The 27830-nt window shown below is 49.1% G+C and overlaps 1 protein-coding gene across 3 annotated transcripts; it reads right to left on the bottom strand.

Moving 5' to 3' along the window:
* Window positions 1–641: 641 nt before the first annotated feature.
* Window positions 642–27674, bottom strand: MAP3K14 (mitogen-activated protein kinase kinase kinase 14). 3 transcript variants are annotated; one of them, XM_038162935.1, is made up of 16 exons: window positions 27607–27674; window positions 19634–19906; window positions 19025–19094; window positions 16675–16885; window positions 15964–16560; window positions 14806–14943; window positions 12556–12685; window positions 11754–11885; window positions 11232–11336; window positions 10000–10163; window positions 9500–9650; window positions 8551–8901; window positions 7238–7344; window positions 5802–5946; window positions 5174–5274; window positions 642–4074 (listed from the first exon to the last, which is right to left on the bottom strand). In XM_038162935.1, the coding sequence occupies exons 2-16, from the start codon at window positions 19884–19886 to the stop codon at window positions 3910–3912; spliced, it is 2820 nt and encodes a 939-aa protein (XP_038018863.1). In that variant the 5' UTR covers window positions 19887–19906; window positions 27607–27674; the 3' UTR covers window positions 642–3909. The 3 variants fall into 3 exon arrangements, with proteins under 3 accessions (XP_038018863.1, XP_038018865.1, XP_038018864.1); XM_038162937.1 differs by having other exon boundaries at window positions 16675–16882; XM_038162936.1 differs by having other exon boundaries at window positions 27603–27640.
* Between the last annotated feature and the right edge of the window lie 156 nt (window positions 27675–27830).

Raw genomic sequence — 27830 nt, 5'->3', positions numbered from 1 at the left:
AGGGTAACTGTCCTCACTCAGCAGCCTGGCCACAGCCCCCCCAGCCCGCTGGGCTCGTTTGCCGGAAGGATTCAGCTCCGTGCAGACAAACAACTCCTGCAGCAGCAGCAGCAGAGGGGCTGCAGCACTGGGAGCTGTGGGGGGATCCCCAGAGCTTGCCTGCCTCACCCCTGAACCTCCCAAGGCAAGACTGAGCAGCTCCCAGTGCAAATCCCCTGCAGCAGGACAGAGGGAGGACAAAGGACTGTCTGCTTGGAAGGAGAGATGCCAGGCTGTTCAGCAAAGCCTGGGATCCATCCAAGTTAGTGCTGCCTCTTCAGCTCCAGAAATCACAGAATCCTAGAATATCCTGGGCTGGAAAGGACCCTCAAGGATCATCCAGTCCAACTCCTGGCCCTGCAAAGACACCCCAGCAATCCTACCCTGGGCATCCCTGGCAGTGCTGTCCAAACCCTCCTGGAGCTCTGGCGGCCTCGGGGCTGGGACCATTCCCTGGGGAACCTGGGCAGTGCCCAAACCTCCTCTCTGACTTCTCCTGAATCCCCCAAACCCAAGTTATACAGCAGAATCATTCAGACCAGGCTCTTCTTCCTGGAAAATGCCTCATTCAGCATCACCACCAGTGACAACAACAAACAAAATCTTCTCTTTTTTTAGCTTTATTTTTTTCCCTGTGAAAATGCAGGTCAAAAACATTAACTTTCATGAAATCACAGTTTTATAAAGTGTCAATTATTCCATACAAGCTCCTCGTTCCAGCACCTTCCCCCAGTGCCCATCCCAACGAGATCCTCAGCTCCACCTCGCCGCACCAGCAGCGAGTTTTCCAGACTTCCGGAAGGAGCTGCACGACAAGAGCCATCTGTGTTTATCACTCCTACCCACTTGTCCTCCCCACCCCGAGCTGGGGTTCTGTCCTAAACACTCATTATGAAACCTGACAGTTCCAGCTAAATTTGAACAAGGATAATGCAAATCTTTCCCGACTTTCTGCTGTCAGTATTGCCTTCATCTGGAAGCCAGGTTGTTTGTGCCTGTCACAGCCAAGTGACAAGCCAAGGGAAGAGGAAACTGTCCTGGCAGCAGGAGAGAGCCAGGGAGAGCCCAGGCTGGCTGGCAGCACAGCCTGGAGATCATCCCAGAGGAGAACCCCAGCTCAGGGACTGGGAAGGCACCAGTGGTTTGTGGGGCTGTGTCTGTCCCCAGGCAGGGACTGTGACACACACCTCACCCTGAGAGCAGTGACACGGCCAAGCTTTGTGGGCTGGGAACCTGCAGCCTCACTCGGGCACTTGTGGTGGCAGCAAAACAGGGCTGAAGGCTTTGGACAAAACAAAGATGGTGAATCCTGGCTAATGCTGCTATGAGGGTACTGAGGAACACAGACATCTCCATGGAGCAGGGGCTCTCCATGGGCCTGGGAACACAGACATCTCCATGCACCAGGGGCTCTCCATGGGCCTGGGAACACAGACATCTCCATGGAGCAGGGGCTCTCCATGGGCCTGGGAACACAGACATCTCCATGGAGCAGGGGCTCTCCATGGGCCTGGGAACACAGACATCTCCATGCACCAGGGGTTCTCCATGGGCCTGGGAACACAGACATCTCCATGGAGCAGGGGCTCTCCATGGGCCTGGGAACACAGACATCTCCATGGAGCAGGGGCTCTCCATGGGCCTGGGAACACAGACATCTCCATGGAGCAGGGGCTCTCCATGGGCCTGGGAACACAGACATCTCCATGGGCCCTGCAAGGACATCCCAGGCCCAAGGCAGGTTTCCTGCCCTCGTGCAGGTGGCCTGAGTTCAGGTTAATGTCGCAGATGCAGAGCCCAGGAGTCCTGCAGACAGTCCTGCTGCTCCCTCCCTGCTGCTCCAGGGCTCAATTCCAATGCCTAGGCATGGAACTAGATACCAGGACTGGATCCTAGATCCCTGGGAGCATCCCCCAGGCGACAGAGGCACAAGTGCAGCCTTTGGGATGGAACCCATGATGCTTTGGGATTGACACAATCACAGAAACAACCAACAGTTTTCCTCCTGTCCCCTTAGAGGAAGCTCAGGAAAGGAGCCAGGCATGCACTGAACCTGTGCTTGGGAGCTCCTGGGAGCCCTGGAAGAGGCACTTTGATCCCTCCTGCTCCAGAGCTTAAACTCTTAATAGTTTATGGCATCTGAAAAAAGAAATCGAGCCAGCCTCCTCCTTTCCCCACTCCCTCCTGGAAGACATGTGCATAATGTGTTAATTATTTACTAAAAAGACTCTGAATGTGGCATAGTAGATATAATTAGGTGCCTATTTTGGACAACGCATTAAGTGCTTTAGAACAAAAAGTGCTATAAAAATGATACCCAAAGTGGTGACAGGTTTAATTTTTCTTCATGAGTTCCACTTTCTTATGACATCATTCTTATTACAAACTTGAGTTTTCTGATCAGGGATGTCACTGTCTGGTGGAGCAAAACCAGCCCATGTTCTGGGAGTCCAAAGGGAAAGAGCATCCACTGTTTAAGGAGTGCTGCTCCTCAAAAAGGGAGCTCAGAGTTCAGCTTTTCCCAGCTCTTTTCTAAGTGAACTTCCCTCGGGAAGACTGCCAGCATTGCTGCCCCATTGTGTCTCCCAGAGCAGCATGGACCTGGCAGAGCCCACCCTGGCTTTTGGGAGCTGCTGCTCTGCCCCTGCTCAGCTGCAGCCTCAGAGCTCTGGGAGAGCCACAGCCACAGGGAGGGACTGTGATTTCCAGGTGTGCCAGGCCCGGAGCAGCCCTGAGCAAGCACACTGGGAGCTCACGCCTCCCTCGGGATCTGTTCTGGGATGGAGAAGGGCGAACGACACCCGCCCACCTGAACTTGACCTGTGAGGTTTCAGTATGTTCCAAACATTCACAAATCAGTAAAAAAAAAAAACAGTTTAAAGCTTAAGGCATTTCAGGCCCAGCTGCCCATCCCACTCAGTGAACCCAGTCCAAAGTGAGGGGAGGAATGGGAAGCCTTGTGAGGCCAGGCTGAGCTCACAGAACTGGGGCACTGGGCTGGACTGGGAGCTGGGAGGGAGATTTTTATAAACTCTGCAATAAAATTCAGCCCAGTCACAGCTGACAGAGCTGATGTCCCTTATTCCTCCAAGGTTGGGACAGTGCACCTGAAGTCCCACATCAGAGGCGGGAACAGGATGGAGGAACAACACCTCCAGCCTCCCACCATGGAATTCTGTACCCTTCTCCTGCCCTGCCTGCCAGGGACACCAGAGAGAGCACCAGCTCCTCTGAGACCTGCAGCTGGGAGCTGCAAGCAAAGCTCTTTCTGGGAACAAAGTCCTTTTCTCATTCAAGAATGAAGCAACTGTGGGGAAGGGTGGGAGGTGAAACCAAGAGCCAGCCAGCGACTGCTGTGGCTTCTCCCCATGCTAAAGGCTTGAGGTGGAGATGATGCTCCCCAGAGCCTACAGAAATGTTTTTTCCTCCAGCTGGAAATAAGTCAGCCAGCTCCCCTTGGCACAACCAACACCAGCTACACTGAGGGCACCCAAGCTCCTCCTCTGGGCAAGCCCAGCAACGACCGGCCTCACCTTGGAGCAAGAGCAAGGGTTCTCACCCGATGGCCCCGCTCTCCTGAAAAGCACGACCTCCTTCCTCTGAAAAGTGAGGAACTTCCACCTACCATTCTCAAGCTCTAACACAGCCAAAACAAGTAGTTCCCACTGTCCTAGGGAATGTCTAAGCTCAGGACACGTCTTGGAAGTGGATCAGAGCAACCAACAGAAGCGACGCCCGAGGGCAGTGAGCTGTGATCCTGCTGCAGCACAAACACCAGCCACTGCACTTGGTGCTCCACGGCAGGAGAGGTCAGAAGCTTTTGCAATTCCTTCTTTGCACAAGGTGCAAACCTCCAAAGCAGGCAGGGCCTCAGGGCCTGTTCTCCAGCTGGCCGTGCTTGACGCGCCAGGCCCAGCTGACGCTGCAGTCGGGGGCCAGGGTGCACTGCAGCTCGATGCCAGAGTCAGGCACCTCCATGTTGTAGTGCACAGGCTGCCCCTCCTTGGTCACCAGGCTGAAGGCAGGCACGGGGATCTGGGGAGCAGAACACACAGAGCTCAGAGGCACTTCCAGTCTCCTCCAGAACATCACACCCCTCCACCACACCCGGCTTCCCAAGGCAAGAGCAGCTCCCAGGGAGAGGCTCGTGCTTGGCAGGAACATCCTGAACTCCTCTCCTAAGGAAATGCCTCAGAACTGGACTGGGCAGTGCCCACCCTGCTGCCAAAGTGCCTCCCCGAGCTCCGGGCCATGGCTGGGGAGTCCTGAGCTGCGTTTGGGCACCTGAGCTCCTCTGCAGGTATTTTGCTTTGTGATGTCCACAAGAACAGAGTCTAGAGAGAACCAGCACCACTGGGACATTTTCTGGACTGGTGCAACATCTTTTAGAGACAATCGCATTTCACACAGAGATCTTTTAGATCCCATTTTACACTGAGATAAGTCACAGTCCCACAAACACTCCAGAGTTTCTTTCAGGAACAGCCAAAGCAGCCCACTGAGAGGTTCACAGGAGTGTGTCAACATCTCCAACAGAACAAGCTGGAAGCACCCCAGCCAAACACAGCTCATTTCCCTGAGCTGATGCTACTGCTCATGACAAAAAGCTATATATGATTCTTCAGGGAGAGGGGAAAGAGTTTATAATTGAGGAGAAAGATTTTTTAAGCTGCAGCACAGAATATCTATATTCCAAGATATAGATACTCTGACAATTGGCACTGGCTTACAATTCAGGTTTGGTACTAGGTTTAGGCTGGATATTAGGGAAAATTTCTTCACTGCAAGAGTGGACAAGCATTGGAATAGGCTGGCCAGGACCGTGGTGGAATCACCATCCCTGAAAAGGTTCAAAAGATGAGTAGATGTGGCACTTGGAAATATGGTTTAGTGGGCCTGGTGGAAGGTTGAACTTGATGATCTTGGAGGTCTTTTCCAACCTTAATGATTCTGTGATTCAGAAAACATCCTCAGGTACCACACTCACAACAGCAGCACTGAGGTTCTCCTTCTACAGGTGTCCTAAGGATCCCTGAACCACTCCTGGGTCTCTCTGGCATCCAGGGGTTATGAGGCTGCACTAGGGAAGAAATCATTCCTCAAATGATGCACTGAACTCCAGTCTGTGTCTCACCTGGCTGCTTATCCCCGTGGCAATGTCTCCCACCTTTGTCCTGTGGAAATCCCTGATGTGCAAATTTTCTCCACTTAGCAACTGGATCTGGATTTTCACTCCTGGAATACACAAGAGGTTCTTTAACTTCTGCTGAGCCACAAGGATCTCACAGTCCACAGCAAAACTGACTGACAAGGCACACGCATCAGGAAAAGCTCATTTTTGTAATTAGGATTTAATTTATGTACGTCTTTTGCTGAGCATGGAGCTTGCTGCAGACAGCAATGACTCACAGAGCAGAGCTGCATTTAGCAAGAAAGCAGCTGAAGGGATGTATTAATTTGCACAATATGCCCTCAAAATTCTGGGTAGATGTTTGTGGTTATAAAACATTCCTTGCACGTGGAAGCTGCATGAAGCAGGGCACACAGGCTCTGTGTGCTCAGAAACTTCCCTGGATTTTACTGCACTGACCCATCTGTGACTGGGGCAGAGTGGGCCACCTCACAACCCATCTTTAGGGGGGGGCTGTGCTGGCACAGCAACTGAAGGACAAAAGGAGTTCAAAAACTCCATATCCAGCCCATCTGGACAGTGAGAAAGTGATTGCTGGCCATTTCTGCCTGCTATGGGGATGCAGACCCACCGTTGAAGCAGCTGGGGGTGTCCGTGTGCCGGCTGCGGCTCAGCAGGTTGTTCCAGCTGCAGCTCTGCCCCTCTGCCTGGCTGTTCCAGGAATGGATCCCAGAGCTCATGGTGTCCCTCAAGCTGTGAGAGGCCTTCATGGAGTTCTGCAGGAAAAAGCACAAGTTTGTCTAAGGCTCTGAAAGAAAATGAGCTGGCAGGAGATGAGCATTAAAATAAGGTCAGGAGGAGAAAGGTGGAAATCCACACCCACAGGGATTTAAAGCTGGGCCTTAGTCAACATTTATGTGCCACCTGGGAAAGGGAATGGATAGCAGTGCAACAGTGTGCAGACATTATCAGATATTCTCAATAGTTAAATCAACAATGAGCTGAAAAACTGGGTGAGAAAAAAGGGGTTATACTGATTGGCAGGATAATTAAGCATCAGTTAAAATATTTGTCACTTACTGACATTAGAAACATCCAGGAAAAACAGTTAACTGTACAAAACCAACCATGGGCTCTATGCTGCTGCACTGTTGGGAAGGGTCTGTATTGTCCCAGTCAATCTGACACCAGCACAGAGGTCTGAACCAGTCAAAACCAAGTTACAGGTATGGCGTAGGTGTTAGTGGGAAAAACCAAGCAGAGTCAGATCCCACACTGCACACTGTGTGTGTCAACAGCTGAGCTGTGCAGAACTCCCTCAGTCCTCCTCAAAAAGCACTGGAAGACTGAGAAGACTGAGAAATAGGACACAAAGCTGCTCCCAATCAGAACTGACTCCTGCAGATGCCAGGATGCACAAACTGGGGACTCAATGTCTTTGAAAACTGATTGAAGGGCTTTTGTCCTTCCCTGGTCCAACAAGGCCTATTCCATGTTCCTCACTGGCATTCCCCACCTTAGGATCACCAGAGAGAGCAAACCAATCTCATTGAAATTGGTAAATAACTAGGATTATGTCTTCATTACTATCAATGGGTTAAAGTAAGTTCATGGAGAATAGATCCATAGGCTGGGAATGAATATCCAAGATCTGGGTCTGTTTTCCTGTCCTACTCTCCTGGTCTTTCCCTAAACCCCTCACTGGTGGCCATGGCCAGGAAGAAGACCCTGCATAGCTGCTTGGTGCAGCTCCTACTTCCATCACTGCTTCCCCAGCTCCCTTCTCCTGCACAGACAGGGTTGAGGCTGCTGCCATTTTCTGTATCCACACTCTTGAAGCTTCTGGTGAGGATACAGCACAGGAGAGCCTCTGGAGGACAGGATCCATGCTGGACAGGACCCTCAACACCGCACCGGGCATGAGCAAAGCTTTCTTCCCAACGTGCTCCCCAGCAAATTTGGTATCAGAAAGCAGCAGCAAAGGGGAGAAATTCCAGATTTCTGTTGGTCACAGCTTCCAGTTTTCCCGAGGGGCCAGCCAGCCACCCCCCACCCATCCCCACTCACCTTCTCACTGGCATCTGACACGAAGGGGCTGTCGATGCTGAGGCATGAAAGCATTTGCTCTTGCTCTTCCAGAGAGTAAGGCTGGGAAAGGCTGTTCAGAAACAGTTCTGCAGCAGAAAGAAGAGAAGGGAGACATTTCCAGTGCTTCCCTCCATGCCTCCCTGCTCTAATCACAGCTCTGCAATGCATACCCAAAGCTTCTTCAGCAATATTTAATGAATCATATTGGTGCCAGCAGAGCCCAACACACAACTCTGCCATGCAGAGACCACAGCCAGCACTGTGACACGGGGAAACTGAGCCAAAAGGAGATGGATATTGTGCAACAACACGCAAAATAGCACCCCAAATTCACCAGTTCTCACCCATTATGTCTACTGTGAGATATCACTTTAGATCCATCCACATTATCAGGGAAAGGTCAAACTCATGTACTCAGCCCTCACAAGTATCTAGAAGTTTGTACTCCCTTATCTGGATACAAGTACTTACAAATACTGCAAATATTCCTGATAATATCCAGATATCCCATACATAACCAGCTCTTACAATGCTGCTGAGACCCAAATCCATTTGAGAAAGCAGCTGCCCATCAGCAACCCCTAAAATTCCTCAGTTTTCTGACACAGTTACAATTCAAACAACTCTCTTCCTAATTTCCTTCAGTTCACTCAAAAAAGATAAGAAATATGGGAGAAAAAAAGTGGAATGTAGAGTTATATCGGGGCAATGGAACTGGACAAACCTCTGATTTCCACACTGAATTTACTGCTGGTTTTCAAACTCTGGTTTGCTGTTGTAACCAAATTCCTCAGCTGATGGCTGTAGGTTTTCCAATGCCCAGAACTAAACAGTTGCAGGCTGATTTTACCTGCACTGCTTTGCTTGACATCTGCCATTCCTTTATTTTTATCCTGGCTTGCCTCAATTAAAAAAAAATAAAACAGTTTGAACCTAAAATTCCAGATGAAGTTGGAATTTTGACACTGTTTACACAGTGCAAACAAGCACAAGCCTGAAACAGGCTGTTTTCCAAGAGGTTCCTGCACCTCTCTCAGAAGGTTCTCCCCTGTTCAGGAGGAAGGAAATTCTGTTCACTCCTTTTGTGGCACATTTAATTGGTTAAGAACTATTAGTTTTGGTAGTCTGAAGGAAGGTTGAGCAATTTGTGTAACGAGAAAGGAACTGTGAGCAAAATGACATCCAAGCTGAAAACCCAAAAATAACTGTCAACAAGCCAAGAGAAAGCAGCTGTATTTTTATCCTGCTCTCAAGCAAGAAGAGCTGAATTCCTCCCCCAGCCCAGTGCTCACCAATTTCCAGCTGCTGAAGTTCTTGCTCTGAAATGGTTGTGGCTCTTTCCACATGGCTGCAGCTCTTCAGGGGCAGAGGAGTCGAGGAGAGGGGTGGGGGATCACAGGTCTCAGGTAACTCCTTGCCCTCATTCCAGTGGGGTCCCTCAACCTCCTCTGTTTGCTCCAGAGATGGAGGTGGTAGGACTGGGCTGCCACAGGAAACTTTGACTGACAGTTTTGGGTCAGAACCAATCTCAGAAACTGGGCTCACTGTGGGGGACAGGGATGTTTGTGCACTGTTTTCTTTGTTCAAAGAGAAATGTCTGGGCTCTCTGTATTCACCTTTCCAGGGGCTTCTCACACCTCCCACTAAAAAAAAAAAAAAAAAGATACAAACATTATCAAATAAATCAATAAAAAGGTAAAAGTTTCCCTTTGCTGTAAGAATTTTTGAAGTGCATTTGCTGTAAAATGCCCAGTTTCTTCAAAAGATAAAACCAGATCACCTCCACAAATTCTTGCTGTATTACAGAACCACTCAGCAGGATTAAGTTGAAATAAATTCGTGATGTGTCAGGGGCAAGGCTGAACCACAAGTATGAGTTACAGCTAAGGATGCAATAAACCCCTGCTTGCAGTTGTGCTGCACAGCAGGCTCTCCAGGTGCAGCTGATGCCTCAGCTGACAGGAGCCCAGGCACAGCACCTGAACAAACCCACAGAGAGCTCATCTCCTTCAGCAGAGAAGGAAGAAGAGCATGTGACAGCACACAGGAAATCATCTTTTATTTGGGTGACAAACACTCAGCTGCAGGCAGAAGCCATCAACCCAAAATATGCAGAAATGCTGTGAAAATGATATACTGGACAATAAAACAGACTGGCCCTTCCAAAAGGAACAGCACCAGCAGCTCTCCCAGGGGGAATACAAAGGTTCAGCTGCATCAGTTCCATCAGGACATTTCTACCTTCCTCAAGTGCCACGCTGGTCTTAGTTTTGAGCTCTGATGCAGATGCCCTCTGCAGAGGCTCCTTCTCCAGCCCCAGCTTAATAACCTCAGCAGTGAGAGGGTTGCAGGAAGGTGGAATTTCCCTCAGAGGAGGCGGCTCTTTAGCGATCTGTGTAACAAACAGGAAGTGAAAGAGGTTAGACCAGAGAGGCTTAATTTGATTTCAGGAAGGTTCTTCCCACCCCGACAGCGTTTCCAACTGAAATGAAAGCATTAAGTGAGACCTGAACAGTAATTTTATTACAGCTGAATGGCTCCAAAGTCACACCCAAGGCATGAGCAGGGCATGGAAGAACAGCCCAAGCAGAGCAAGCACAGGGAATGCTCAGCTCCCGGAGCAAGGCTGGTATCCTGTCAGATGCCCAGCTGGCTCCCAGCCACTCAGCCCGAGGTGAGTGCTCCCTGGCCAGCAGTAACAAGCTCTGGCAGCTCACCTGCAGAGAGGCTGGGTCACTCACCTTCAGGCACAGAGGGTGGTTGTAGTACTGGGTCCAGGGGTGGCAGCCATTGAGCATGTGCAGCATCATACAGCAGCTGCTCCACACGTCCACCTTGGAGTCACAGCGCTTCCCCATCACCACCTCCGGGGCCATGTGGGTCTCTGTGCCAGGCACGTAGTTCCCTAAAACCATCCAGGAGAAAACTCACTGCATGCAGGCAGGAGAACTGCCCCAGTGCCACTGGTAGGAGGCCTAAAGCAGGATCCCTCTCTTTTCAGCTGAAGTGAGACATGTCAGCTTCCTAGAACGGAGTGGTTTGGGTGGGAAGGGACCTCAAAGTTCATTCAGTGCCACCCCTGCCATGGCAGGGACACCTTCCACTATCCCAGGTGGCTTCAAGCCCCATCCAACCTGGCCTTGGGCACTTCCAAAGATCCAGGGGCAGCCCCAGCTGCTCTGGGCACCCTGTGCCAGGGCCTGCCCACCCTCCCAGGGAACAATTCCTGCCCAATATCCCATCTGACCCTGCCCTCTGGCAGTGGGAAGCCATTCCCCTTTGCTCTGTCCTTCCAGGCCATTGTCCCAAATCCCTCTCCAGCTCTCTTGGAACTCCTTTAGGCACTGGAAAGGGCTCTGAGGTCTCCTCTGAGCCTTCTCTTCTCCAGGCTGAAGAATCTGAGCTCTTCCAGCTTTTCTCCATAGCGGAAGGGCTCCTCCTTAACCCAAAAAGCAGCATTGTGTGCTCTCAGAAGCTGCTCCCTCTCAGACCCATCCTTTATACACAGAATAAGGATTAAACTTTCCTTGCAAGCAAATCTGGGAGGCAAAACATGAGCTTGACTTTAGAAAACATACCCTTCTCTTTCAACAGCTGCATGAAGAAGCATGGTTAAGTTTAATGCCAAAAAAAGGGAATTTTCTTTAGTGGAGATCAGGACTCTTCCCCACTATTTAGTGAGTTTACACAACAAGTCTGAGTAGGATTTAAAAGTTTCAGTTTGCTTTCTTGCAGGGACAAAACACTGAATGCAGCATGCTGACAATCTTACCAAAAACCCTTCTAGCCTGGGAGATGAAGACCATCACCTCCCAAATTTCAGGTCATTTTGGCTGTCAGTGGGATGCCTCACAGTAATACCAATAAATGAGACATCCCGAGCAGTTGCTTGCAAATCAGCCACATGTAAATGCTCATGAGAGAGAATGAGTCAGAAGGGCAATTCCTCAGAAGAGCAGCAGCGAAGCCTCACCTGTGACCAAGCACTTTCCCAGCCCATCTGGGTGCAGGTGAGCAGAGTGGCCAAAGTCACTGAGCAGGGCCCTGCTGCCATCGGCCGACAGCAGCACGTTCTCAGCTGCCAAGGAGAAGGGTTCCATTAGTCTCCTCTGCATCAGGAGATGGGAAAAACACTCAAAAGCACACACAACTACAGTTTTCTAAGCCCAAAGGATATATTCCTCCTGCCACTGGCTTAAGCAAGTACAGGGCTGTAATTATCTCTTATAAACCACCAATTACCTGCCCTGGAGATTCTTGCAGCCCAGTGGTGGGCCAGCCTGGGCAAGCAGCTTGGCAGACCCATGGGGTGACAAGAAGAGGTGACAAATATGATAGTCTCAGCAGTCTAGAACCAAGGGAAACTCTAATTTCAAACATAGATCTGAAAGTCTAGTAGATCCCATAACTTTAGTAAGTAATCCCATAATTTCATCTCCAAGCAGTTTGTCTCTTCTAAGAAAAGAAGAACAAGGTACTTCAAACACTTTCCTACCTTTGACATCTCCATGGAGAATGTTTTGAGCATGAAGATACTCCAGACCCTCTAACACCTGGCCCAGGTAGCTGAGGGCTCTGTCCTCTGGCAGGCAGCCACTCTGTTTAATGAGCTGCCCTAATGAGCCACCTAGGAAGGAATCCAGGGAGTCCATGTTATCTTATGTTTAAATTCTCCCCAGCATCATTAGCACTCCTGGTTGTTTCCATTGAAAAAATGAGATTTTCCAGGTCTGACAGCACTTACCTTCCACACATGGCTCAGTTCCTTTTGTTTATACCCAGAGTTTTTGCTGCCCACAAAACCAGGCCTTGTCCATATGGCTTTTTGCTTAGTGCCAGTTTAACACTGCTGCTCTGGAGCTAAAGCAACTGCTCTGTGATCAGAACAGGCATTTCTAGGTGTTACTGACCACTACTCATTCTTCACAGCCTGTTTTCCATGGTTCTGGCCACAGAAAGAGCACCAGGCAATGGAATCATCGAGGTTTGCTTAGACAGCCAGGGCCATGAGCCCCACTGGTGTCCTGCAAACCACCAGGAAGCACAAACCAGCCCCAGAGGTGTTTTACTGTGAAAAAGACACACCTTGAACTGGAATAGGGCAGGACTGGGAATCATTCCCCCCACAGCAAGCCCACTGCAGGGATTACACACACCCATCCCAACCCACTCGCGAATTCACACCAGCAATATCCTGGATGCACTGAGGAACTAACAGATTCATATTGGGGCAGGAGGAAGAGGAGGTCAGCGTGCACTGGACAGTGCCAGCGGTGCTTGCATGGTCCCCTGCTCACCCTCCATCAGCTTCATGAAGATGGTGACCCAGGGACCCTCCTTGACGGCGCCGTACAGGGGCACCACGCTGGGGCTCGTCACGGCCGCGCACGTCGTCAGCTCCTCGGCACGGAAGTGTTCCACCTGCACCTGCAGGAACAGGGACAACTGAGCCAAGCCTGGGATGCATCCTCACACAACTGTCCCTCTCTGGTGGCTGTGGGACAGCAGAGAGGGGTTAATTTGGCTTGATGGTCTTTTCCAAACGTAATTCTGTGACCTCCCTGAACAGAACTCGGGGAACGCAGCGAGAAGTGGGAATGCTCAAGATGATAAACCCTCAATGTCTAAGGGAAGTGAAAATTCATCACAAGAGGTGCCAGCTTGCAATAACTCCAGATTACAGCTAAAGACCCTTCAAGGGACCCTTGAAGGTACCCTTCAAGAGGAAGGTAATTTCTGTCTCAGTAAAAGGATAATTTTGACAACAGAACATTCTGCTTTTAGGAAAGAGAGGGAAAAAAAAACTGGGGATGGTGCAAAACTTGGCAAAAAATCAACTCCCCTAAAACAGGAGGGAATACAAAATATGTCCACAAGCAGTGATCTGCATGATCACCTTGTTAGGTGGTGCTCATCCTGCAAATGGTTAAAGAAAAACTTTATTCAGTAGGTTCAGCCAAACTAAATAAAACAAGAATTTGCTGAAGTCCAGAAGGAAAACATGAGTCATGAAGATTCTGGTGGGAAAAAGATGCATCATATTTCTCCTCTGTCAGCAATCCAGCTATAGCTGGTTTTCTTTCATCTCAAGAATTTGGAGAGCAGGTGCTTCCAGCACCAAGTCTGGTGAAAGAAGGTGAGGTAGTGGCCTCCTGTCACAGTGAGGCAGCAGGAACTGCAGACAGCCACTCATGGAAAATTAAATAGAGCACAGAGAAGTGTCCAATTTGCATGTTGGAACTCTCTGCTTTCAGAGTGTGATCTGAGAAGATGCATTTCTGATATAAAGAAGTATCATTTATCCTTCAGTAATTAGTGGGGGGAAATGACATTTTGAAAGACTTCAGCTTCTCCTACTTTCATGTTTCCCTTTTCAGCACAACCATCTTCCTTCCTGAAAATACACCCCACAAGGAACAGCTATTTCTCCCAAGACTGTGGATTTGCCAAATGGATAATACATTTAAATAGCTACACACTGACAGGAAACAAGCTGGTTGTGTCACCACAAGATTTCACACCTGAACTGTGAGGATGCAGAACAGGAATTAATTTCCTACATGCTTGAGAGATGTTTGTTTCTATAGCTGACACCTGAATGGTTATGAAATGGTTAAATAAATACACACACTGGCTTGTCTTGCCTCTTACATCTTTCCACAGGGAGCACAGCAAGCTGGGCCCAGTGTAAACGGGGGAAAATGAACATTTTAAACTGGAAAATGAAAGTTACGGTTCTTTTTGCACATAATATTTTTGTACTCAAGGCAAACACTTCCCACACGAAGTTTTCTAGTGAAGTAATGTGAGAAACATCAGTTCACAGGGGTGATGAAAGTATTCAAGTGTAAGTTCAAATGAAATAGTTTACATTTTCCTCTTCTCCTTGCACTATCCCTCTGTCTGCATCCCTGAGGCCCCCACAGCAGCCCACAAATCAATACCCTGATCCAAGTTACATTCCACACACTTCCTACATCATGTGGCAATGGCATATCCTGGAGTGCAACAGATTACAGTGCCAGCTTCTGGAAGAACACACATCCTTTGCTGCATCTGGAGCAGCATCACCCCAGAACAACGTGCCAGCATTGCACCTGACACTGAGGAGATGAAAGCCCTGTTTTCAGAGCCTACTGACTGCCTTGGGTTTTTCCTACTTTATTCCTTTTTCAACAGGGAAATAAATACCTGCCATGTAACCACTTACACCAGACATGGTTTAAGGTAAGAATAGTCAGATAACAGACAACCCACGCAGCTGCTGCTCCCCTGCAGTCACTCACAATCATTCAGAAAGCTCTGCTCTCGCCTCAGCACCCAGGATCCCTTTCAGCACACTTTAGAGCCAAATGAGCTTTTTTCTGGCTGCTGAGCTTGGCCCTTCTGCACATTCAGGTCCTCCAGCTGCTTCTCTGCCTTACACCCCCCCTGAAGGTTTCCCTTGGACACAACAGCAGCACTTCACCGTGACTGTACAAGGTCCTGGAGAGGGAAGAGATTTCTCTCCGTGTGCTGTCTTGTGTCCTTCTCTCACACAGAATTACCTTTTTGGCAGCACACTGAAATCCTGTCTGCTTGTCCTCTATCTTGTACACCTCCCCAAAAGAGCCAATGCCCAAAGAACCATGGCACTTGGTCCAGTGAACCTCTTCTCGGTACTCGTAATCCACCGGCTTCAGCTTCTGGAAGTCCAAACAGAAAACAAGATGAAGCAAGGAAAGAGACACTTAAATGTTGAGCTGCATGGCGACCAACATTCTCAGAAGCAGCACAAGGACAGATACCACAGCCCCCCTCTAGAAATCTCAGTACAAGATACTTCTGTCACAGGCTTGAGATGAAACTGTACAGGATGAACCCACCTGATTTCTGTGGGCTCTGTTGGATCTGAGTGCACCCCACTGCTGTAAAGAAAGGCCACCAGGATTTGGATGGCTTTGGAGCTCTGTGTCCCTCCCTTCTCATGCAGGACATAACTGCAAAGCTGAATCCTACAGCTAACCCAGATTCCTGTGACTAAATGCACACACTGTGAAAGCTTTTCTGCAGGCAGTAGATGGAGACTGTGCCTTAGGTGTCAGTGTGAACACGTTCAGGCAGGCAAGGGACACCTTGAACTCCACAGACCATACTGACAGGGTCACACTGACCCCAGGTAAGTCCTCCAGGAGGACTCTGATGTGTTGAGAGAGAACTGAATTCAGAAGAAGCGAATCGTGTCCCTAGGATTCAAATGCATTTCTGTGCCCAGGCCCCGTGGGACACTGCAAGGGACGCTGCAGGAGCTGCTGGTCCCAGCAGAGGCACAAACTGGCCTCCTGCACCTCCCCTTCTACCCAGCCCTGGTTTCTGTCACACTCCAGCTGATCCAGAGCCAAAAAAATATTGCAGCCTGGCTGAATGGATTGGGCTTTTCCCGAGCAAACAGAGGACGTGGCTGAAGACTGACTAAGCACAGAACCACTGCTCAGAGACAGGCCTGCATGTCTGGTGACTGAGCACAGCATGGAGCCAGCAGTCTGAGACAAGCAGGGCTGTAATTCCTGCAGAAAACAACTCTGTATCGTTATCTGGTAGCTTCAACCAGATCCAGAACCATTCAGAAACCACAGTTTTAGCAGCAAGCACATGGATGCAGATTATCCCTCTCCCAAAGCCCAGGAGAAACTCTGCCTCCCACACCCCAGAGTGGCTCAGATCACCTCGTTCAGCAGCACGCCTTCATTTTCACTTGCTTCATGGAATTGTTCCTTCAGCTCCAGCCCACCTCCTCTCCACGTCTTGGCCAGGCTGGCTAAATTTTGTGGTTCTCCAAAACTCACGCTCCCCTTCAAGGCATCTACCAAATATTCTTCCACAGAAAGCTTGTCTGAACTGGTTTGCACAGACTGGTTGATGCATTTGGTGAAATTATATTCTAAGTTTAGGCCAGAAAAGTCACTGTCTTGATATTTGAGGTCACCATGGAAGTATGTGTCCAGAGCATTCTGCTTCTTGGCATGGAGAGGACTGTCCACATGTGGGAAATGGGGGGGAAGGATGTTGTAGGGGAAAGGATGGAGAGTCTCAGGCTGGGGAACAGTGTCCCTCTGTTTCCAAACATGATTAAGGCACTGAATAGGGCTGATCAGCTTGTGCAGTTCAGTTTTGTACTGGCTCCTTGGGGAATGGAGTTTGCCCATGGACAGAGGGGCATGGGCAGGCTTCTCAAAAGACAGTGGATCGTAGCCCAAGTCCTTGTTAAATTCAGGAACCCAAAAACTGTTTCTGTAAAGAGTACTTTGGTAGGATTCATCCTCCTAGAAAACAAAACCAAACAGCTGAGCAGGAACCTCAGTACAGACACCAAAATTCACCCAGGAGCTGTTAGGAGTTTGCAGGGACAGTACAAAAGGAAGGTGGAAGATTCTCACCTGGACAGGAATTGGGGTGCAGCTCTCCTGTTCTGGAGTTCTTGGACTTCTCCTGCCAGCAGCCACAGGCTGTCCTTTCAGCTTGGATCTTTTCTTGTGCCTTTTCTTCCTGGCCCTGCCCCGGTGCCTCCCTCTCCAGGTGGGTGCCATTCTGCCCTCTGTGGCATGGGCCACATTGTTGGGGATGTGATCGAGGCTGTCCGAGCGGCTGCTGGAAAGCAGAACACAGCAGGGCTCTGAGATGGGGCAGTGCCAGCACAGCTCACATGGCACCTCCAACCCACAGGAGGAAAATTAGCAACTCTGCTAACTCAACAGAGAACTAAAACACAACTTATTGCCTTCTAGTAGGGGTAAGTTCAAGGTCCAGGCCCAGCAGCACCTCTGGCATTGTGTAAAAGAAATGTCAGGGTGTGGGGGAAGCAAAACATTAAAGCGACCCAGGGTTTACAAATTCTGGAAGAACAAGACTGGAATGTACAGTCACAGAATGGTTTGGGTGGGAAGGGACTTTAAAACCCATCCAGTGCCACCCCTGCCATGGCAGGGACACCTTCCACTGTCCCAGGCTGCTCCAAGCCTCGTCCAGCCTGGCCTTGGGCACTGCCAGGGATCCAGGGGCAGCCACAGCTGCTCTGGGCACCCTGTGCCAGGGCCTGCCCACCCTCACAGGGAACAATTCCTGCCCAATATCCCACCTAACCCTGTCCTCTGGCAGGGGGAAGCCATTCCTCTTGGCCTGTCATTCCAGCTCCTTTGTCCAAGTCCCTCTCCAGCTTTCTTTTATGTCTCTTTTTTGAACATAGCCAAGTAGAGGGGAAAGCTCTGCATGTCTCCAGGCTGCTCTGAGACAGTTTGTGGTTTATTTCTAGTGAACACAGAGATGATGGATAAATGCAGTCTATTTTTAAAAATAATAAAATTAATAAATGTTTTCATAATATCAATGCCTGCTCTGATTTGAAGAAGAAGAGCTTTGCACAGCAAAGAGGGATGACTAAGAGCACTCCAATAAAACAGCTTCAAAAAGCCAAAATGTGCTGGCTTATAAAGCCCAATACTACAACATGATTTCTAAGAATGTGTACAGATATACACAACACTCCAGCTGGGGTCTGCACAAAGAGATGAACTCTCAAGAGGAATATTTGCCTGCAGTTACTCAGGGTCAGAAAGAGGTGGTCTCCTTTCAACTCAAACCATTCTGTGATTCTGTGGTTCAATACCAATCATAGAAGTTAGATTTTTTAAATTAAGCTCTAAGAGAAAACAAGATTTTTTGTCTTTAAATGAAGCAATTGTTCCATTGACTTGGAACAGTTCTGATACATTTCTCTGCCTTTCCTGATTGGTGATGCAGGGCACAGCCACTCTCTCCATCTTTTCCTGGTGTCTTAGTGCTAAAAGATGCCACAAGTAGAGTTCTGGCTGATGGCACCAGCACAGTGCCTTGAGCCTGAATACACAGCTGGTGTTCATCCCAGAAAACCCCAGATCCCACATAAAACCCCTCAGAAATGGGTCACTTTGCACTTCTTCAGATGGTTCATGGGACCACATCCTAAAGCCACTGGGCAGTGCCAAACCACACACCCTACAAGGTGTCTGAAGCCACCAGGAAACAGGCAGCACCTAATTCTGCACCCCAGTCACCCATGTCAGGGTGCTGGGGCTACCAACAGGAAGATATTCCTCATGAGGAACAAGCAGCTCACTCCCAGGTGACTCCAGAAAAGCAATTCCCAGGCCTCTACTTGTCTGTCACAAGTGGCACTGTCCCTATTACCACTTCCAGCTTCTCTGTGTTCACAACTTCTCTTGTTAATGCTGTCATTAAGCAAAGGTTCTCTCATCCCCTTTTATCCTTCCAAGAAATTAAGCTGTTCCCTTTTCTGAGGACTCCTTCTAGCAGCACCCCAGGTTTCACACAGCTTTTCAGCAGCTGGTGTAACAGTTTCAAAAGCATCAACAAAGTTCAGTTAAAAAGACTGAAAATTTCTCCCTGGATCCTTCTACCTCAAGCCTATGAACCTTAAAAAAAAGAAAATCAGTCGTTTCAAAACAAATGTGACCATCCAGAAACAGCCAGAAGGCTACAAGGGCAGTAAATCTGCAGGCATTGCCAATAAGGCAAGGTGTTTCAGGTGGTTTGTGCCTAAACTTGTATTTTTTCTGATAGGAAGATGTTTTGGGAAAGACACATTCTTACCAGGCCTCAGACTGAAGAGCTAATTCCAACAGGAGTGCTTTTGGAAAAATATTTTAACTGCAGAGAGCCAGGGTGATTTGGAACATGGACAAGTCAGAAAACAGCAGTGAAGAGGGGTGTTTGTGTTAAGAGGCATCTCACCTGTAACGTTTACTGTGGGCAATAAAGGATCTCTCTGATAAAGTGGGGCTGAACTCCTGACTGTTTTCACCTGTGGAAAAAAAACAAACCAGGATCATTACTTGTCTTAAACCAGGCAAAGTCTCTCCTAGTAACAACTGGACTCTAACAGCTTTACCACTGTGCTAAATGAGTGATCCAGACAATCACTGCACAGTCATGTTACACCACCCACACTGCATTCTTCCTCCCACACAATCAGCAGGCTTCCCAGCTATCTCCTGATCCCCCAGCTCTTTCCCAGATGACAGCTTTACTTTGGTTTCCTCCTCTTTATCCCCTCTTTTAAACCCCTTTCAGAAGTCAGCTAAGAACAGGTGTCCCACGGGACACAGACCTGGTTGAGGTGCACAGGTCTGTTATTTATGCTTTATTCAGTGGATGCTGCCACATTATTAGGAGATTTCATGAGCTTCCTAAATAGAGTCTGGGATGTGTCATCAGCTCCACCCCACATGGGATTACAAATAGATGTGGCCTCAGCTCTCCAGGAGCGCCGAGGGAGTGAAATCTCATCCCTCTTTACACATTCCTTTTTCTCAATGAAGCGCAGCCTGCCCTGCTACTCACATTCTGCTTGGGCAATAATAGAAATTGATGCACAGCCTCCTTCTGTTTCTTCTTTTGCTGTTCCTCGGGTGATTACATCATTCAGGATTTTCCACTGACTGTGAAAGATGACCTTCTTTGAATCTTCTACTTTGCAAACACTGCTCTGCTTTTCACTCACTGTCTCCTTCAGCCCCTCGGCAGCCATGAGCTCCTTTTTGTGCTTGACGGCTGGATCAGGAGCTCTTTGGCACGCAATTCCCATGACGGCCATTTCCCAGCTTCAGGGAGACACTGAGCAAGAGCAGAAAAACAAAACACTTGTCAAAATCCTTCACAGACAGAAGCAGCTTCAAGTTCATGAGAAACAGGAGGCTCCTGAAGATATCATAATTAATAAATAATTCAAATCAAGGTCCTGACCATGTTCTGAGCTGGAGAAGAACCCTGGAGTATCAGTCTTCCATTTCTGACTTGGACCACTGAAGATCTGAATATTCAACATGCTCATGACTGAAAGTATGCAACCACAGAGGTTCCAGAGAAATTTAATTCTTGGTATATTCCCTTAAATATAAACAGTGAAACCAAGGAGAAGAAGGAACTCCCATATCACTAAACAGGAAGAATATTCATCTCCAGAAAAAGGGAAGACATGAAAGTTCTCCTAGAGTGCACCTGGGAGGAATGACACGGTGCTCTCATACCACATGAATGGCCATAAACCCAGCTAATTCATTTTTCCCCTGTGCTCAGTCATCCTCAAAGCCTTTCCTCATCCTCCCTCAATGAAGCCAGGCTTGACAGCCAACCTGCCCATCCACAGATCCTCCCTCACTCCCCTCCTTCCCCTACATCACCAACAACTTCTGCAATCCTTGTTCAAGCCCATCAGAAGTGGAGCTCTTACAGAGTCAGGATCCACGGAAGCTGGCGTGGGATAGAGGACAGCGATGGTGCTGGAATCACCCTTTGCCTGAGAGCTGGGGAGGGGATCAGCACAGGCTGTGAGCTGTGAGGAACACAAATGGAGCTCCAAACAAGTCCCAACACAGGCCAAACCTTGGCCAATTGGCAGCACAGGGGAAGGTGGAAGAGAGCTGGGGATGGAAAGAGGGGATCATAAACCAGCATGGAAGCAAAGCACTGAAGGACAGGATGGGGATACCCAGGGGTGAAAATCAGCAATGTGGAGAGTGAGGAGTTCCCTACAGCATGAGCCCCTGGGGGATACAGCCTTGGTGTAGCCCCTGATCCCCTCACCTTGGATTCTGGAGAAGTTAAACCAGCTGTTTCCTTATAAACCAGAATGTGCTCTGTTGCCCCTTAATGGCAGAGACCCCTTTCTTGTACAGTGTAAAACCTTGAAATGATCATTTCTACCCTTCAACAACCCATGTAAGTTCAGAAACCTTGGACCTTGGGCAATGTATAGGGGAGTTAAGTAGCACAAACCCAGGATAGGACAAGGAGGAACATTTTAACACAGGCCAGGAAAGATATCAGCACCACTACAGGAGCACACCTTGGGGCTCATCAGCTTCAATCTGCACAAATCTTTCTTCCTTTTTTTTTTTTTTTTTTCCCTTTTCCTTTTTTCTTTCCTTTTTTCCCCACCTTGAGCAGCTGCCTGGGGCAACAGGACATTTACTCCAACAGGCTCCTGGCAACAGAGATGAATCAGGAAAATGACAAAATGAGTGGGTGCTCCAAGCCTGAATGACCACCAAGGAAAAGGGGAGGCATTTGGGAGCCAAGTGCATGAACCTTGGTGCTGTGAGTCACCTAACAACCCGGCAGGTATACAAGGAAAGTCAACAATGACCACATTCAGCAGCCAAACAGAGAACAGCTGCTGTGCAAAAGAAGTGCTGATGACAGTATCCCACTCATTACGGCCGTCCCGCTCCCTCTCCTCTACAGAAATTATGTCAATTCTCAATGCTGTAAAATAATCCCTTGGAGCAGCAGGAGCAGAGCCTGCCAGATGACTAACCCAGCCACCAGTGACCAAACTGACAAGTTCAGGGTTATTTTTATCCTCACTCTCTCCTGACTTGCATTAACTCTGTCTCTCCTTGCCCTCCCCTCACCTTCAAGGTCCTTCAGGGCAAACCAATCCCCATCGCCAAAAAATACATAATTCTACAAGTCCCTCCTTGGCTGAGTCAAAGGAGAGCAGAGAGAGGGGAGAAACAGAACTGCAAGTCTTTGTTGCCCTCTAAAATGGCAAAGAATAACAAGGAAACATAACTGAGATTAAAGTCAACAAAGCTCTACCTCACTTGCAGACTCAAAGAGACCGAGGCAGCAATTGCGAGCAACGGCCTCGACCCGGGCAGAGCTCAGGAGTTTAATGTGTGACTCAGGTCTGTGGGGCTGTGCAGGACCAGAACCTGCACGCCCAGCCTGGTTTAACTGCTGCTGCACAATTTTCAGTCCTTGGAAAAGTCAAATGCCAACTATTTTTATGGTGTGTACAGCAAAGCATGGTGGGCAGAAGCTGTGATTAAAAATAAGCAATCAGAACTTTTAAATAGTTTTTGAAGTGTAACTTCTGCCTGGAGAAAAGGAGGCTCAGGGGAGACTTTTATTGCCCTCTACAGCTCCCTGACAGGAGGTTGAAGCCAATTGAGGGTTGGGCTCTGCTCCCAGAAAACAAGAGACAGGACACAAGGAAATGGCCTCAGGTTGTGTCAGGAGAGGTTCAAGTTGGATGTTGGGAAAATTTCTTCACTGAAAGGCTGGTCAGGCATTGGAATGGCTGCCAGGGCATTGCTGGAGTCCCCATGCCTGGAGCTGTTCAAAAACCAAGCAGACAAGGCACTTCATGATATGGCTTAGTGGGCACGGTGGGATTTGGTTGAAGGCTGGACCGAATGACCTTGGAGGTCTTTTCCAAGCTCAGTGATTCTGTGATTCAGAACTGAACAGGCCTGACTCATCTCTGTGCACGTGGAAGGGGGCTAAGAGAGGTGCAAAGAGCTCCTGAGTCCCATGAATTCAGACGCAGGCACTCGGTCTCTGCTCAGACCCACCCCACAGCCCTTCTCAGGGAGCTCCAGATAAAAGGGCAGCAGCAAATGGGTGCCAGAGGATCCACAGGAAGCCCACTAAGAGCAGGATTTACCCACGTGAGACACTCTGGAGCTGCGGTTCCCCTGCCTGTTTACGAGCTCCAGGATGAGTGCAGCTTCCTGTACAGACACAGGGCGCAGACAAACAGCACGAGGAGCTCCATGGTGCTGAGCTGGAGCACGCCTGTGTCCTACCCAGAGCTGCTTCTCCTCTCCCTCAGCCAGCTCACTTAGATACAGCTGTAATTCTTGATTTCCAGATCCTGGACTTTCTTCCTTCTGTGGACATGTGATGGGCTCGTTATTTTCAAGGCAGAAAAGGGAAGTCAGGTAACGATGCAGGAGATAAGAGTGGATAGTGCACTCCTAACCCACAACGGGCTTTTGATACCAGCTTAAAGCCTGCTTGCTCCTTATCTTCACTAAGGGTTTACTCACCTTGGGTTAACTAATGTTAGTTCCCACTGCTGTAAAACAGAAAGTGTGTTTTTACAGAATGAAAGCCAAACAGTCTCAGTTGTGCTGTGAAGGCACCGCTCTGGTGGCAGCTCCTCCCTCAGCCAACGTGTGGGAGAAACTAAAATACCGGAGAAGGTCACCTGAGACTTGAAGGGAGTCAGAGCTAATGAGATACTCAAACATTTTTAATGTAAGAGACAACCACGTGCTTTCTGCTCCTTTAAAACCTCCTCCTTCCTTCTCTAAAGTCCTCTTCAGCTCTTCCATCTCAGCTGGAAGATGTTTGGAGCTGCGACCTTAAAAAAGCATTTCTGTGTGTCATGAAGTCGCTGTGAGAGAAACTCAGAGCTGGACAGGAGCCATGCAAACACCTTTCCAGCACTGCACCACTCCACAGCACACCATAAGATGGGATCCTGCTCGGTGTGCCTGGCTCCAATCCCCATGGACAATGGCTTTTGGGAGAATTTCAGTTAATGCTCTGTGGACCAGCCCATACATTAGGTCAAAAAAGACTTGGGAAAGAGCTTTAAAATATATGTAAGGTTTCCTAAGTCAACTTCACAGAATGGAGATTTCTTCTCATCTGAGTGTAGCCATTCAGCAGCAGTTTCAACTGACATTTAGTTTGAAAGCAAAGAAGAAGATAAAAAATTATGTTGTCTCAGTGAGGTTTCCCACTTCCTTATGGAGAGGAGTTCTGTGCACAGAGCACTAACTCAGGTTGCCTTTGCAGCTGCTGCTGGTTTGATCAAACACAAGGAGCATTTTTAGCCATGTTGCTTTGCTGACCACCACAACAAAGCAACAGCTGGGAAGAGCCAGGAATCTCTGCATCACCAGAGCAGGGAATGTCAGCTGAGAAGAACACCACACACCTTTTGGGTCCTTCCAGTCCTAACAGCTGTGAGTGAGTATGGCAGAAAGTGCCAAGACTACAGCCAAAAGAACCTACGTGGGGCATTACCTACAAGATCTTTGTGCAAAGCCACCAAACCTTGTCAAGGAGCAGGTTCTTCCAAAGGAAAAAAAAATATTATACTTGTTACATGAATGGATCACATTAAAAATCTGGTTTGGGGCCAAAGGCATGTATGTATGCATACATACTTTAGATATATGTATTTTAGATACATACTTCATATATATAGATATAGATAAACGGATTCAAGGCCAGGTTGGACAGGGCTTGGAGAAACCTGGGATAGTGTAAGGTGTCCCTGTCCACGGCAGGGGGTGAAACTGGATGAACTCTAAGGTCCCTTCTAACCCAAACCATTCCATAATTATTTGTACAAGCCCTTCAGACCCTGGGCACCACTGCCCTCCATCCTTGGCTCCTCTCTGCCTGGATGCCACCCCTGGGCTCCCTTGCCTGCACACGTTTCAGATGGAACTGAAATTCAGACAGTTCCGGTTTTGTAGCCCAGGCCTGGGGTGGAGATTTAAACTGCTCCGAGCTGTCAGCAGGACAGGTTTCAGTTTGTGTCAGAAGGGACTCAAAAAAACCAATTGTAGCACTCAACAGCCCCCCGACCTCAAAACACACTTAATGCTGCTTTAAGTGAACATGTCTAAGGGATGAGGGGAAAGATTTTCCTTGTGTATCTAAGAGCTCCAAAGTGAAAATAAATAGAATGCTTGACTGATTAAAATCCTAGTGAGTCAGAGCAGCAGCTGCTATTCCAGGGAGCTCTCAGCCTTCACCTCCCCTTCGATAACCACTGTGACCCATCCAGCCATTCCAGGGGCTCCTGCACAATCCCCTCTGGTCCCTCCCGTGTGGCTGCACAGATTCACCAGAGGAGCACCAGGGAAAGCTAAAAACCTTCTCCCCACAGCACCACAAGCTCCCTGTTTGAAGCACTGCACTATCAGCCCTATGGAGGAGCACGTCACATTACAAACGATAGGCAGTGTGTAAACATGTTCTTTAAAGTGGTTTGATAGTAAATACTCCCAAATCCTCTTTCAGCCACTGGTGTTGCTTACTGTAAACACCAGGATAATGAGCCTCAGTTGTTTTTTCCAGTTACCAGACATTAGGATATTGCAATAGTTTGGTTACAAAATCTGCAGGGAAATATTTGACTGAGTTTAATTATCAGCAGATTTCTAAAAGCACCCAAACACGCCTTTATCCTCATTTCCTCGAGGACAGCCTGAGCACAGCTCACCCCTGAACAATTCTTTTCATGCTGCTGAACAAAGATACGAGCACCACCACTTGCCCAGAGTTTACAAACACTGCCACAAGCCCATTCACTCAGAGAATGGCTAGCTTTTCCCAACCCCTCTGTAAACAAGGAGAACAGAAATAATCAGAACAAACTTCAGCCTGATAAGGATTTGCTTCCCAGCTGTTCTCACACAGCTCTCAGGCCACTTAACAACACCATGGCTTTGACAACCCACTTGTGGAGTTATTTCCTAAACGACAACAAAATGATACAATAAAGCACCTAAAGGGACAACTTCCAGCAGCCACCAGAGACACACCTGAAAATCAATTCTGCCCAAGCAGGTGGATCCAGTTGTTATTTTACACTGCTTTACAGCTTTACATTTCAATCATATTTATAAAATCCATGTAAATCTATGGGGAAGCAGTAAGGCTGCGATGCCTTACTGGCAAAACCAACCCAAAAGTTTAGTTAAATTTAGTATTGATAGAAGCAGTTCTACATTATCTTAATTTATGATTGGTCCTGCCAATTCAGTTGTGACTATAAAATCAAAATATGAACTGATTGGGACGATTTCTAACTGTCCAGACTGAGCAGACTCTCATGAGACAAACTCCCACATGAACTGTGGAACAGAGCTGCCTTTAGGCAAGACAAGGTCCATGTTCTTCAGGGCCCTGCTGTCACTAAACCATGATCAGCAAAGCCCACTCTCCTACAGATGCAATTCCCATGTGTCTGTCCCTCCATGCATCCTCATCTCCCTCTCCCATCATCTCCAGACCCCTTCCTAGCTCAGGGCTCTTTTACTCCCAGCCAGCTGCTCGTCTCAGAAGCTGGAAATCTTTCTGTCCCCCAGGCCTCGATCCCTCTGTCTCCACCAACACATTTGACACTTGCCAGCAAGTTCAAAGGTCACAGAGGGAAAGCTGATTCATGGTCACTTTGCCTGCATCCTCTTGGCAATTATAATAATAATTCAGCACCTCGTCACTGCTACAACAGCACTGCTCTACCCTCTCCCATTTAACACGGAAAGAAGACTCAGGACAGACTCATTAACTTCAAGTTCATTAACTCCAGTGGTGTTGGATCAGGGCCCACAAACCCTTTAGGTTTTCAGTTATGTTTGTATGTTATGCTCCTTCACAGCGCTCTACAAGCTTCAGTCTCTTAATACAGTTAAAATTTAATAGTTAATAGCAAGTGACTCATTCCCAAGGAATCCGGTGGCCGCGCCAATAACAGATTTCAACTGAGGTAAAATGCAATAAAGCAGCTCACTACAGACACACTCAGTTCAGCTATTCTTATCACTAATGTCACAGCACAGAAGCGTGAATTATTACTCATAAAAGCGTTTAGAAAGCCAGTTGAAAAAGAAATTCAGACTTTGTTTATAGGTGCTGGTTTCAGACTGCTGCATTGTACATGTGCAGAGCACTCAACACATGTTTCTAATGGAACCAGTTAAAGCTGACAGGAAGCATCTGAGATCAACCACAGCAGCAACTTATTAATCAGCAAAGAAATATATTAACCTTTTGCCAGAAAAAAAAAAAAAAAGTGAAAAAAAAGTGTTAGGCATTTAGTTGTGTTAAAGGGACACTCAGAGTGAAAAGGTAAATTAAGGTCCGGCTCGGTTGTGTTGTGATGAGCTGAGCTCATCCCTGCTTCCTTCTCCCCTCTCCAGGGCCAGGGATCAGCGAAGTCCCTGCACCGGGAGCCCCGGGAATCGGGAGCTCAGGGCACTGAGGGGCATCAGGCGATCAGAAAGCCGGGCTGCCCGGGGCACCGGGAGATCAGAAAGCCGGGCCAGAAAGCCGGGCTGCCCGGGCCACCGGGAGATCAGAAAGCCGGGCTGCCCAGGGCACCGGGAGATCAGAAAGCCGGGCTGCCCGGGCCACCGGGAGATCAGAAAGCCGGGCTGCCCAGGGCACCGGGAGATCAGAAAGCCGGGCTGCCCGGGCCACCGGGAGCTCGGGGCACCGCGAGCCGCAGACTCGAGAAGGTGCCGGGCAGCAGTGACATCCATGCTGCGAACACCCACACAGAGCGCCGCGAAGGGAGCGGCTGCGGCGGGGCCCGGAGAGCCCATCACCCGCTCGGAGCCCCCGGCTGGGCCGCGGCTCCTCACACGCTGCTCCCGCCGGCAGCCGCGGAAGCTCCGCCAGGCCCCACCGGGCAGATGCACCCCGCGGCTCCCAGACCGAACGCCGCACCCCGGTAACCCGGATCCCGTCTCCGCGGCTGTGGCCGGGCCCGCACCTACCGCTCCGGCTCGGCTCGGCTCGGCACGGCACGGCACGGCTCGGCTCGGCTCGGCTCGGCTCAGCCCGGTCCAGCCTGGTCCAGCCCGGTGCGATTCCGCTCAGCTCGCCCGGCACAGCCCGGCGCGGCCCCTCAGGCCTCTTCGGCAGCGCCCGCTCACTGACAGGCGGCACCCAGCCACGGCCCGCCCCCTGCCTCCGTACAGCCAATCAGCGCCCCGTCTCG

Source organism: Motacilla alba, chromosome 27, assembly GCF_015832195.1.
Source record: "Motacilla alba alba isolate MOTALB_02 chromosome 27, Motacilla_alba_V1.0_pri, whole genome shotgun sequence".
In the NCBI taxonomy this organism is placed as follows: Eukaryota; Metazoa; Chordata; class Aves; order Passeriformes; family Motacillidae; genus Motacilla; species Motacilla alba.
This window is presented reverse-complemented; position numbering and strand designations above follow the sequence as displayed.

What these genes read in the sequence shown, in the direction of transcription:
- MAP3K14 (XM_038162935.1), bottom strand. Translation starts at nt 19,886, where the DNA reads ATGGCCGTCATGGGAATTGCGTGCCAAAGAGCTCCTGATCCAGCCGTC. An exon ending in TATTATTGCCCAAGCAGAAT is followed by an intron (nt 19,095 to 19,633) that starts GTGAGTAGCAGG and finishes TTTTTTCCACAG; the next exon opens with GTGAAAACAGTCAGGAGTTC. An exon ending in GCACCCCAATTCCTGTCCAG is followed by an intron (nt 16,561 to 16,674) that starts GTGAGAATCTTC and finishes TTTGTTTTCTAG; the next exon opens with GAGGATGAATCCTACCAAAG.